The sequence below is a fragment of the Trachemys scripta genome, chromosome 11 (assembly GCF_013100865.1).
Source record: "Trachemys scripta elegans isolate TJP31775 chromosome 11, CAS_Tse_1.0, whole genome shotgun sequence".
In the NCBI taxonomy this organism is placed as follows: domain Eukaryota; kingdom Metazoa; phylum Chordata; order Testudines; family Emydidae; genus Trachemys; species Trachemys scripta.
The window spans coordinates 1-12,686 of record NC_048308.1 but is presented as its reverse complement, the minus strand read 5'-3'; the positions used below and the strand labels follow the sequence as shown (position 1 = coordinate 12,686).

The following is a 12,686-nucleotide window of genomic DNA, read 5'->3' as shown; positions in this document are numbered from 1 at the left end:
GGGGGGGGGTCTGTGAGTGTGCACACGCTCGTGAGAGGAGCCGGGGCAGGGCTGGGCGTGTCGGGGGGTCTGTGAGTGTGTACATGCTCACTAGAGGAGCCAGGGTGGGGCTGGGCGTGTCAGGGGGGGGTCTATGAGTGTGTACACGCTCGTGAGAGGAGCCGGGGCGGGGCTGGGCGTGTCAGGGGGGGGTCTGTGAGTGTGCAGACACTCACTAGAGAAGCCAGGGTGGGGCTGGGCATGCTGTGTTTCAGGGGGTGCAGGGTCTGTGACCCGCCCCCCCAGCCCTCGCCTCCCGTGGGACCCGCCCCCTCGGCTGAGTGCCCCACTGCCCCCGCCAGGCTGCCCGTGGCTTGGCAGGCTGGGCCGATAACCGGCGCTGATGTCTCTCTCTCTCTTGCTGCCCCGATGGAAGCGAAGTTTTCCGCTCCTGCAGAAAGCAAAGCTACGGTAGGACACCGCTCGGCCTCACCCGCCCCCGGGCCCCCGCCCCCCCATGCTGCTCCCCCTCCTCCAGGCCACGCTGCTCCCTCCCCTGTTGCACGGCTGGCTCGCCTCTCTCCCTGCGCTTGGCTCCCCCCCGCTGCTCCCTGCTCCCCCCAGCTCAGACCCCCCCACTGGGGACACTGAGGCTGACGGGCTCCGTCTGCTTCTGCCCACCCGTCCCAGGTGGGGCCTTGGCACTCGCCTCTCCCGCCTCCCAGCACCGACCTGCATTAGGTGGGTTGGGGGTTCCCGGCCTGGGAGACCTGAGTGGTGCTGCCCGCCCAGCCTGCGTCCTCACCGCCCGCTTCTGTCCGGCTCCAGACTCGGAGACAGGCGAGGACGACGCCAGCGACCCCCAGGGGACGCAGCGCAGGGAGCTCCAGGACGAGACGCCTTTCAGCTCCCCCACAGGTGAGTGGGAGCCGGCCGGGGGGCTCCAGGTAGCTCTGCAGGGGCTGTGAGTGGGGTGGGGGCTGTGGCCAGTCCTGGCCCAGAAAGGGAAGGGGGGTGACGATGCTGGTTCTGGTGGGACCCAACTGAGAGTGTCAATTCAGGACAAATTGCTCAGAGCAGGGTAGTTACAGCTCCAGGCTGGGGTCCTTTGCACACCCAGGCACCAAACCAGCCCAACAGAGAGGACTTTGGTCTCACCCCACTGGCTAACCACCAGTCACACAAGCAATTCCCTCAGACACTCCAGTTTCCCAGTATCACCACCAATGCCACTCATTATGGGGACAAATGGTTACAAAAACCAATACCCCAGTAAAAGAAAAAAGGTTCTCCTGATCCCACAGGGCCAAGCCCCAGACCCAGGTCAATATACAAATCAGATCTTACCCACAAATCACGCTGTTGCCAATCCTTTAGAATCTAAAATCTAAAGGTTTATTCATAAAAAGAAATATAGATGAGAGCTAGAACTGCTTAAATGGAATCAATTCCATACAGTGATGGCAAAGTTCTTGGTTCAGGCTTGTAGCAGCAGGGCCGTCCAGAGGATTCAGGGGGCCTGGGGTCTTCGGCGGCAGGGGGGCCCCCCGCCACTGAATTGCAGCCGAAGACCCGGAGCGGAAGAAGCTCCAGGGGCCCGGGTCCCACGAGAGTTTTCCAGGGCCCCCGGAGCGAGTGAAGGACCCTGCTCCAGGGGCCCCGAAAAACTCTCATAGGGGCCCCTGTGGGGCCCGGGGCAAATTGCCCCACTTGCCTCTCCCCCCTCCCCCCCCGGGCAGCCCTGTGTAGCAGTGATGGAATAAACTGCAGGTTCAAATCAAGTCTCTGGAACATCCCCAGCTGGGATGGGTCATTCAGTCCTTTGTTCAGAGGTTCGGTTTGTAGCAAAGTCCCTCCAGAGGTAAGAAGCAGGATTGAAGAGAAGATGCAGCTGCCTTTTACAGTCCTTTTGCCATGTGGCCTGTGCTTCCTTTGTCCCAAACACAAGCTGCCCAGCACATGGCATGAAAAACCTCAGAGTTCTGTCCCTAGGCCTGTCCCTGCCTTGCTGAGTCACAGGGTGTATCTCCCTTCTCTCGAGGGGTCAGTTGTGTCGCTGATGGTCCTTAATGGAGGTCCTTAGACACTTTATTTGACCCCCTTCGTACCAGATTTGGTGCCACTACGGGATCTTGGTTGCAACAATGATCTATACTGTCCCAGTTTATATTAATAACGTCACAGGGGGTGTCCTGGCCAGTCCTGGCTCCAGTCGGGGCGGGGGCCTGGCCAGTGGCAGCGGACAGGGGCTCTGGCCGGACCCCTCCAGGCGCTGCCTGCCAGTTCACCCCTCTCTCCTCTGCGCAGGGGAGTCGAACACGCTGGTGGACACCTCCATGACCACGTCGGCGCTGGGCCTGTCGCAAGCGGAGGAGCGCTCCAGCTGGTCGGGCAGCCAGCAGACCGTGGTGGAGAAGGAGACGGAGCCCGGCCTCCCAGTGAGGGGGCCCTACCTGCGCCCCGGTGGCTGGCAGCCGCAGGGGACCCCAAGGCAAGCACACGCGCAGGCCCCCCGCGGCGCCGAGGTCAGGCACCTGGGGGTGGAGCCGCTGCTACGGGCGTCGCGTGCTATTCTGGTGGGCACAAGCTGGGGGTCGGAGGATAGCCTCTCGGTGGCCAGCGACCCCTACGGCAGCGCCTTCAGTCTGTACAGAGGACGGGCGCTCTCAATCCACGTGTAAGTAGCTGGGGGAGGCTGCGGAGGGGGCATCGTGTTGGGGCCATCTCCTCCCGACCCCCGCAGCCATCTTAGCCCTCAGCCTGGGGTCTTTCTTTGCCTCCTTTATCCCTGTGGGAGGACCGGGGCCTCTGAGCACGGCAGGCCCTGCCCGGGGGCTGGGGGGAGGGTTGGGGGCCGGGCTATGCACCGGGCAGCGGGAGTTAGGGTGGAGCTGCTCAGGGGTGGAGCCCGGCTAAAGAGCCCTCGTTCCTGGGCTGTGGGTCACGCTCCCTGCCCCCTCCCCACTCCCCGTGCCCACCCCCCAGCTCTGCTGACTCCAGCATGGGGACAAAGCCACTGCCCTCCTAGCACCTCAGCCCCCCTCTGCGAGCTGCTCTCCAGTTCCCCCAGCCCCACGGCCGCCCTGCTCCCCGGCCGGCTCCCACTGTCCCAGACAGCCTCTTGGCCTGCTAAACCCAGGGTTGTGAGTTCAATCCTTCAGGGGGCCATTTAAGGATCTGGGGCAAAAATCTGTCTGGGATTGGTCCTACTTTGAGCAGGGGGTTGGACTAGATACCTCCTGAGGTCCCTTCCAACCTTGATGTTCTATGTATGGACCCCGGCTGGGATCCACGGGCAGGGCCCTCCTGGGGACACTCCTTCCAGCCCTGCTGCGGCCCCTGCCGGGCTGCTGGGACCTGCCTGGCCCGGGGGCGGGGGAGTGTGGGGGGGTCTGCTCACCTGGCTGCTGTGCTCAGGGGCCCCATCCTGCCCGCTCCTGCCACCTCCATCTCGCTGTCTTGTGTTCGAGGCTCCCCCAGGTTATCATCTTCATCGCTCCGCTTCCCACCCCCGCGGACCCCAGCCCGCCTCGACCCCAGCCCGCGGGCACAGCCGGGTCATCCCCACGCGTCCAAGGGGCTCGGGGGTCCGTGGGCATCCCGCTGAGACCGTGTGTGTCTGTGTGTGCCTACGTGTGTGTGTGCGTGTGTGTGTCTGGGTGTGCCCACATGTGTGTGCATATGTGTGTGTGAGCGTGTCCATGTATGTGTGTGCCCACATGTGTGCACATGTGTGTGTGCGTGCCCACATGTGTGTGTATGTGTGCGTGTGAGCGTGCCCATGAGCGTGTGGGTGTGCGTGCCCGTGCGTGAGTGTGGCTGGGTGTGACCTAGGGCTGGGGAGATTTGCCTGAGTGCTGTGGCAGCGGGGGGGTGAATTCCCCTCTCCCTGTTGCTGATCCTGCCCAGGGCCCAGCCGTTGAGCCGAGTGACCCGACTGCTGTAGTTCGCCCGAGTCTGCTCCCCAGTCGTGGTGCCGCAGCCCCCCAGCAGGGCTCCAGCTCTAGCTACCCCCAGCTGCCTTGGCCGTGCCAGGCCCCGGGGGCTGCCATCCAGCGAGCCCCAGGAGGTCCTAGTCTCACTGCCACCCACATGCGTACCAGCCCGGCCGTGACGCTTCCAGCCAGTCGGGCTCCCCCAGAGCCCAGGCTGTGCTCGCTCCGGAGCCAGGGAGAGTGCAGGCCCGGGTGCCCCCGGACCACGCCAGGCATGGTAAGACCACAGCACCCCTGGCTTGCTGGGCACCGCCCGGATGGTATTGCAGTGGGACAGCTTGTCCCCTTGGTGCCAGCCTCCGTCCCGGGTGCCAGATCCCAGATGGGCTTTAGACGGGGAGGCCAGGACTGCGGCCCAGAGATGGAGACGCCCCATTAGCTCCTCCAGCCCCTCTCCCAGGGCAGGGCTGGCTGTCCCAGGCCGGTTCTGGTTCCCTCGGGGAGTGGGAGAATGGGGGACATTCCCAGACGGATCTCCCCCACCCCCCGTCTTTCTGAAGTTTATCCAGCCTCGCTCTAGCTCCTGTGCCACGCCGATAGCCCACTCCCCGGGGTCGCCTGCGTTCACACCCCCTCCTCGCCCTGGGCAGACCAGCTCTGCTGCCCTCGGGGGGCAGGGCTGCATGCCAGGCTGTAAGCGAGGCTGGCTCTGACACCCCCCTCTTTCCCTTCTGCCTGCAGCAGCATCCCCCAGGGCGGGTACAGGAGAGACGACCCCTTGGAGCTCTCCCCAAAGCCTCCAGCCCAGCCCCTGGCCTCCAAGCCACCTGTTCTCTGCCTGCCGTCTCCCAGGGTGGGCCAGTGCCCGGCCCAGCCGGCCAGCCGAGGTCCTGGCGTCCCCTCCCCCACGCCCCTGACGCCCCGCAAGACGGCCCTGATGCCGGCGGAGTACCAGGACACGGTTCCCGAGGAGTACGAGGCGAAGGTCCGGAAGCCCAAGTCTCTGGGGTACTCGCAGGCCAGCACGCTGGAGTCCCGGCCCCAGACCCCGCTGAGCGAGACCTCCAGCCGAGTGTCCGTGCTGCGGCCCTCGCCCAAGCTGGCGCGCTCCGGCTCCAAGATCTTCGAGAAGCTGAAGTACTTTGAGGAGCGCCGGAGGAGCCTGGAGCAGAGCGACAGCCCCCTCCCGGTCCACGCCTGGCTGCCCCTGCGCAAGACGCGCTCCTTCGACCAGCCCGACCTGGGCCAGCGCCCGCTCACGCCGGACGGCTCCCGGGAGGAGCTGCGGGCCGGGGTGCGGTCGGAGATGGGCGGCCCGACGTGCCGGCGCCAGGCCTTCCGCCACAAGGCCGCCTCGTTCGACGAGCGGGGCCACTTCGCCAGCCGGGTCGGCGACATCGAGCACAGGTTCTCCGAGGAGCTGAGCCGCATCAAGAAGACCGTCTCCAAGCAGCAGCTGATGAGGTCGCAGGAGCTGGCAAAGGCCCCCTCACCCCGGGGCCCCAGCCAGCTCTCTGCCCCCCGGGTGCTGGAGGCACAAGCCACCCCGGCCCCGAAAGACCAGGGGCTCAAGGCCCCGCCGCCTGTGGAGAACGCGTACGGCATCCAGCAGCTAGCCCTGGCCAGCGTGGGGCTGGGGGGGCCCGGAGACGGGGCGGAGCGGGCAGCCACGCGGAAGCCACTGCTTCGGAGCTGCGCCCTGACGAGCCAGCCCCGGGAGGAGGCCAGAGCCAGGAGGAGTGAGGAGCCGGAAGGTGCTGAGGGCAAGAGGAAGGTGGAGCAGTGCCCCTTATCGCAGGCCACTCTGCTGGGGCGAGGGGACCTGCCGGAGGCCAGGCCCCCCAAAGGAGTCGCATGCCTGGATGGGGGCCCGACGGTCGGGGTGAGAGCTTGCCGCGATGGCAGGGCCCCCGGGGCTGGGAGCGAAGCCCTGACCACCAGGCCAGCAGGCCAGCACGGGCCACATAGGAGGCGGGACGCGGGCCAGGAGGTGCGGTTCTTACCCTGGGCCAAGCCCGCGCCGGAGCCTGGAGCCGGCCTGGAGGGGGCCAGGGCAGGGCTGCGTGGCACAGGCAGGGATGCCGAGCAAAGGCAGCTGAAGGTCACAGAGAAGAAGGAAGGTGCCCGGCTGGCTCAGGAAGGGAGAAGCACCCGGAGCAAGGGGAAAGGCCGCCGGCCCCGGCCCACCTCGCCAGAGCTAGGTAGGGGCAGCCGCTGTCCTCCCCGCGGGCGGGTGGGGGCCGCCAGTACCCACACACTGGGCCCAGCCAGCCCCCCTCCGTCCCATACAGCCAGGAGCCCCCCAAAGAGCCGAGCGCTTTGGGGTCAGAGCTGGGGGCAGGAGACCTGTGTTCAGTTCCCACCGACTCCTTGGGCAAGTCCCTCAGGCAGAGGGGCTGACTGCTTGGGCTGCCCCATGGGCCCTGCCAGAGCCGGGCCGGGCGGGGGGTCAGGGGGTTCCCTGTCTGTGCCAGCCGGAGAGGCCAACAACAGTATCAGACACCCCAGCCTGAGCCTTCCCCCCAGGCCTGTGCCCAGAGCGCCCTGCCGTGCCCCTCCCTAGCAGGGTGGGGCGGGCACCAATGCACCCTGCTGCCCGTGCCGGGGAGCGTTACCAATGGGGGGGGGCACATACGTTCAGGCTGGGTCTGGGCAGCACCCGGGACGAGGGGCCCTGGCCCCGGAGTGGGGGTGGGGGGCTCCCCTCCTGAGCTCGGCCAGTGTAGACAGTGCGTTTGGGGCTGGGCACACCGTGCTCTGCCCTGCCCCGCCCCAATGGCGGGACCCCGGGGGCTTTGGGAACGTTATTTACTGTTGTGCTCTGAGCAGGCGGAGCAGAGGAGGGCTGGGGGCTCGGCTCACTGGGGTGGGTGCGGGCATCCGGAGGAGGGACTGGACAGCCCCAGGGAACAGGGGAGGGGGACGTGAGCTGCAATTTGCAGGAGCAATGCCAGGAGCGTCAGCAGGGGCGAGCGTGGGGTGGGGGTTCAGAGCCAGGGCGGGAATCAGGCAGGGATCAGGGGTGCGGGGCCCGGTGGGATGGGATGGGTGCTGTGCTGGGGAGGGGCTGGCTCCCCGGGGCATGGACAGGAGGGGATCTCTGGGTCCGGAGTCTCTGGCTAAGGGCCCTCCCCAGAAGGGAGTCACGGGACGGGCATGGGGAGCCCTGTGGGTCACTGCGAAGACTGAGACTCACCAGGGCTAGGACCCCCGAAGCCCGGCCTGTCAGGGCCCATGCCCTGGCTTCCCCGAGCAGGTGTCGGTCCCTTGCTCTGCCCTGCCTGGTCTCCATGGCACCCGGAACCCAGCTCTCTCCTGCCCCTTTGACAGCCCAACATGCTCCTCTGCTCCATGGCAACGCCCCGCTCCCTGCTGGGGGGGGGGGGGGAGGACGCAGAAGCCCCTTGTCCCCCTTCCATCCCAGCACATCAGCTGTGCCCAGCTGCCAGCCACGGGCCCACTTGCAGGCTGAGCTCCCGTCTTGAGCCCTTGGCAGCGTGACTAGTTCCTGGCTTGGCGGGTCTCCTTCGCTCTGCCCGGTGCCCGGCACTGAAAGGCCAGACAGCTCTGAATGGGGACTGAGTCCAGGCAGCAATGAAAACCACCTCCCCAAGGGCCAGTGGGCACCTGGTGTGCCCAGAGCTGCCTCTTGCGGCCTTCCCCGCGTTGGTTCGGGGCCCTGCATGCTGGGCACACGGCTCACCCCACCCCCCAGGGCTGGCATCGCGGCACAAGGCCCTCCCTGGCCAGCGCATGAGCTGAGCACGCCCACTGGGCTTTGCACGACCCTGAAGCCTTCCTGGCCGGGCACAGTATTTTGCAGCCCTGAGCCCAGGCCAACCCCTGGACTCCTGGCTAGAGAGGGCACGGTTTGCTCCAGCACCTCCCCAGTTGCACACTGAACCCCCAGGAGGCCCTGCTAGGGGAGTGTGGGGCAGATCCCTTGGGAACCCCCCTGCCCCGCACAGGGGCCGGGAGTGGAGAAGCCGACGCAGCTCCCAGCGGGTGCGGCAGGGGGCCAGTCCCTGAGACCACCTCGCCCATGAGTGCCCAGACGCCCGCTCCATCACCTCCCCAGCTCCCTTTTCTCTTCTGAGCTCCCCCCTCTGCCAGTGCCGGGCGCTGCCAGGAGCTCGGGAACGCTGCCCTTCGTGCCCGCTCGTTGGGACGGGCGGAGAAAGGCCCGTGTGCCAGGCGGAGAACGTAACTGCGCCGAGGCCCTGGCTCTGGGCGGTGCCCTGCTCTAAGCCGCGGAATAGCCCCAGGCCCTGCCCGCAGGCTGGGGGGCTGGAGGTGCTGGGGCAGCACAGGGCTGCATTGCTCTGCAGCAAAGGGAGCCAGCCAGCGAGCCGTGGGGGTTCCCGGGGGGAGCTTGTCCGACGCGCGTGGGCCCAGACCCGGGGGAATGACCCCCCTACCCGCCCCCCCAGGCACACCCAGCCACTCCAGCTGGGATTCACTGCGCTGCAGTGAGCAGCCCCCGTCACCAAGGGGCGCTCTCCCTGCTGCCTCTCTCTATGGCTCTTTCCTGCTGCAGGGACCCTGCTGCGGCTGCTCTTCGTGCCCTGCTCTATGGCTCCCTCAGGCCATTCTCCCTTGCATGGGGCGCCCTCTTGGGGCTGGCTCAGGAACTGCCTGCCCATAAACCTGCCTGCTGCTAGCGGGGGGTTAGTGGGGGCACCCAGAGGGGGGCATCTCCCTGGCAGCGGGAAGCCTTGTGGGTCTGGCGGGGGCGCCTGGTGCCATCCCCTCCTCTCCTGCAGGCGGGACCTGCTAGCAAGCTAGTCCGTGTGCTCGACGCCCCCCCCCCCATGTGCCCCCCCCTAGTCCCAGCCTGTGTGCCCAATACACCCCCATGTGCCCCCCTGGAGCAGGGGTCCCCAAGACCGAGCCAGGGCGCCTGGCTCCTTGGCTGGAGCAGCTCATGCCCAGCTGTGCAGCTCATGCCCAGGTCCCTGGTTCAGTTCCTGGCCTTGGCCAAGGTGTCACACGGGGACCACTGCCACTTGCTGCTGAGGGATGCCCCCCATGGCAGGGAGGGGTGGGAGTCCAGGGGCATTTCAGGTCCCAGAGCCCAAAGGCGCAATGGGAGAGCTGGGCAAGGCAGGAGACGCCTCTCCCCTGCGTAGCTCGGAGCAGAGATGGTTGCATCCCAGGGCAGAGCCCGACTACAGCATCGCCAATGGAGTGGGCCCTACTCCCACCCTGGTGCATGAATCACTGCTGGGGGGAGGTGGGCTGGGGGTCCCCAGGACTGCTGCTGCCCCCTCTGCTCAGCCGTTGTGGGGCTCCGCGCAGCTTCTGTCCTGTCCCTGCTCAGTGCCATGGGCTGATCTCTCCCGGCTCAGAGTCATCCGACGATTCGTACGTCTCCGCCGGCGAGGATCCCCTGGAGGCCCCGGTCTTCGAGATCCCCATCCAGGACGCTGTGGTGACGGTGGGCGCAGAGGTGCTGCTGAAGTGCATTGTCACTGCCAACCCCATGCCCGAAGGTGAGCGCCACAGGCTGCCGGAGCCCTGGGCAGGGCTGGGAGGGGCTGGTGGCGTGCCGGCCACCTGGGCCTAGTGAATCAGGAGCTAGCCCCCTCCTGACACTGACTCGGTGGGTGGCCTGGGGAACGTCACGTCCACCCCGTGATTCTTCCTTCCTTCCCTTCCTCCCGGGGGGGCAGAGTGGGGGCACTAACGCACGTTCACACTGTGTGTGGCAGACAGACCACAGGAATCCTGACCTGGACAGGGACCGGGCCGGTCTCTCCTGCGGGCTGCCTGTGCCACCCACCCCGGCCGAAGCCACCCAGCTGGCCAGGTGCTCGCCACCGAGCCCAGGGCCAGGTGCTTCTGGGAGTGAAGCTCTGGCTGGTCCGTGCCGCCGGGGCTCAGGGCTGCCCTGCCTGCGCTCCCCCGGGCACCTCCTGGCAGTGTGGCCGTGGCTGACTGGGAGACGGGGCCACAGTGGCTCCAACAGCCCTGGCGAGGGGGTTTGTGTGATGGCCGACTGCACTATGGAGCCGCCCCTCATGCCCGGACACTGTGGCCGTGTCTGAGGAAAGGCCTCGCCGATGGCACGAGATGCCAGCTTGAATATGGCAATGACTCTAGCTGTGCTGGGTGTGCGGGGGGGGTGAGGGGGGAGAGCAGGTGACGGAGGGGCTCCACACGCAGCACTCCATGGGCAGCCCCAACCCGAGATCTGGGGCAGGGGAACGAAGCCCTGGCTGGCAAAGGGACTTGCCCAGCGTCACACTGAGGCAGTGTCAGGAGGCCAGAGTCTCTGTCCCAGCCACTGTCTTTATCTGGGCTGGGGGCTGCTGGGGGCTCGGCCCTGCCGCCCTCGCTGACCCTCTGGGGGCGCCGGGGAATCTGTGTGGGCAGCAGGGGCACAAGGGGGAAGGGGAGGGAGCAGAGCCCCCTGTTCTCAGGGCAGCGCTCCCTGGCCATGTCCAGAGAGACGGGGTGCCCGGCGTGGGGCCATGTGCAGCAGCGCGTCTCCAGACCAGCCACTAGGGGGCAGGAGAGTCACAGGAACCACAGCGGGTCAGATTCTGGCTACACCTGGGGGGCAACGTGCCCCCAGCAATACCGGGGAGCGGTGCTGCCCCCGCAGGGCCCCAGTGTACTGATGGGGGGGCCCTGACGATGACAGGCACGCCGCGCCCTGTCCCCCGGCAGCGATGGGGGGGCCCTGACAACGACAGGCGTGCTGTGCCCTGCCCCCAGGCAGTGATGGGGGGGCCCTGACAACTACAGGCGTGCTGTGCCCTGCCCCCCGGCAGTGATGGGGGGGGCCTTGACAACGACAGGCACGCCGCGCCCTGCCCCCTGGCAGTGATGGGGGGGCCCTGATAACGACAGGCACGCCGCGCCCTGCCCCCGGCAGCGATGGGGGGGCCCTGACAACGACAGGCACGCCGCGCCCTGCCCCCCGGCAGTGATGGGGGGGCCCTGACGACGATGGGCGCTCGGCACCCTGCCCCCCGGCAGGGCCTTGCAGTGAGCTCTGGCTGGGCTCAGTCCCCCCGGGGACACCCAGGCGCTCTCCCCCGTGACCTGCCCTCTCCCACCCCAGTGTCCTGGAGGAAGGACGGCGCCCTGCTGAGGGGCAGCGCCTGGCGCCCCATCAAAGTGGAGGGTGAGCGCCACACCCTGCTGCTGCAGAGCGCCCGGGGGGCCGACGCCGGCCTGTACACGGTCACGGCGGCCAACGAGGTGGGGGAGTCGTGCTGCAGCGCCAGGCTGACTGTGCAGCCGGGTAAGTGCTGGGGGGCGTGGGGCCCGCGGGGGGCGGGCAGGCCTGGCCTTGGGGGGCGGCTCAGCCCGAGGGAGGAGGAGCAGCAGGCCGGAGCCGGGGTGAGTGGGTGGGAGGCTGAGCGCTGGGCAGGCTCCCAGCTCCGCTCCTGCTGTCGCTGGCAGGAACCAGGCTCCCTTACCCTACAAGGCTCTGTCTGAGCCGGGCCTGACGTGCGGCCAGCTGGGAGCACGGAGGGTCCTGCTGCCTGCCTGCCTGCCTGGGCTCCTCGCACCCATGGATTCCCAGCGGTGCCCGCCAGCCCCCTGGCACTGCCCCCGCCGCCCCCAACCCTGCTCCACAGCACCCCGCTGCCTTGGCGGGCTGACTTTCCTTGGGGGGCTCTGCCCTGCCCTGGGCTCCTGCGGGCACCCCCTGGCGAAACCCCGGAGCCTCTGCTCCCCCCTCAGAGCTGCCAAGCGCTCCCTTCCCATGGGCTAGCCTGGCTGGCCAGGGGCTACCTGGCATCCCAGAGCGCCGAGCCTGGCTGCCCCCTGCCTGCGCCGCGCCCAGCCCAGGGCCCCAGGGCGCCAAGCCTGGCTGCCCCCTGCCTGCGCCCAGCCCAGGGCTCCAGAGTGCCGAGCCCGGCTGCCCCCTGCNGCCCCCGGCGGCCCAGGGCCCCAGGGCGCCAGGCCCGCCTCCCCCCCGCCTGAGCCCAGCCCAGGGCCCCAGGGCGCCAAGCCCGGCTGCCCCCTGCCTGCCCCCAGCCCAGGCTGGGCAGGTCCCCAGGGCGCCAAGCCCGGCTGCCCCCTGCCTGCGCCCAGCCCAGGGCCCCAGGGCGCCAAGCCCGGCTGCCCCCTGCCTGCCCCCAGCCCAGGCCGGGCAGGTCCCCAGGGCGCCGAGCCACCAGCAGTAGGTTGACCCAGCCCGTGCCAGGGTGGGCAGGGGGGCAAAGGGCCGGGAAAACTGCCATGGGCTGGCCATGCCAGCGTGGCCGGAGGGGGCGGGAAGGGTGCCCAGCCCTGGTACATCCTGCCGGTGCTGGGGCGCAGGACTGGGGGGTAGCGTCTGACGGCACCGAAATGGCCCCTCCTCGGGGGGGTGCGGGCCCCAGGCCGGGGGGGCACCGGCTCCCATCAGACCCAGGGCGGGGGCGGGGCGGACCGAGGCTGCTGGGGGCGGGGCCGGCCTAGCTGCGCCCATCCCCGCGGCGTCGGACCCGGCCCCGCCCGGAGCGGTCCCCCGCTCCCCGGCCGGGCTCGCTGTGGGGATGGAGCCGGCCGGGTCCTGCCGCCCGCCCCTGCGGGAGCCGCCCGCCGCCCTGGGTGAGTAGCGGCGCGGCCCGGCCCGCGGGCGCTGGGGCCCCGCAGAGACCGACCGACCGGGCGTGTCCCCCCCGGGATCCCCCACTCGGAAGATGGGGGGGCCCGCGCCCCGCCCCCCCCCCCCCCCGGGCCCCCCCCCCCCCCGCCCGGGGGGCCCCGGCCCCTTGCCCCCCCCCCCCCGGGACCCCTCTGCCCGCGCCGGGGGTGCCCGGCTCCCTG

At 68.8% G+C, this 12,686-nt stretch overlaps 1 protein-coding gene across 1 annotated transcript in view; it reads left to right on the top strand.

The window, feature by feature from the left end:
• LOC117884942 (striated muscle preferentially expressed protein kinase-like) overlaps positions 1-11,166 on the top strand; it is a gene marked incomplete at its 3' end in the record, with an annotated part of 40,288 nt that extends 29,122 nt beyond the window's left edge. Inside the window, exons 2-7 of the mRNA XM_034785995.1 lie at positions 421-450; positions 808-897; positions 2,287-2,656; positions 4,656-6,115; positions 9,263-9,406; positions 10,984-11,166. Coding sequence (XP_034641886.1) covers positions 421-450; positions 808-897; positions 2,287-2,656; positions 4,656-6,115; positions 9,263-9,406; positions 10,984-11,166 — 2,277 coding nt within the window. The remainder of the gene's footprint in view (positions 1-420; positions 451-807; positions 898-2,286; positions 2,657-4,655; positions 6,116-9,262; positions 9,407-10,983) is intronic.
• Between the last annotated feature and the right edge of the window lie 1,520 nt (positions 11,167-12,686).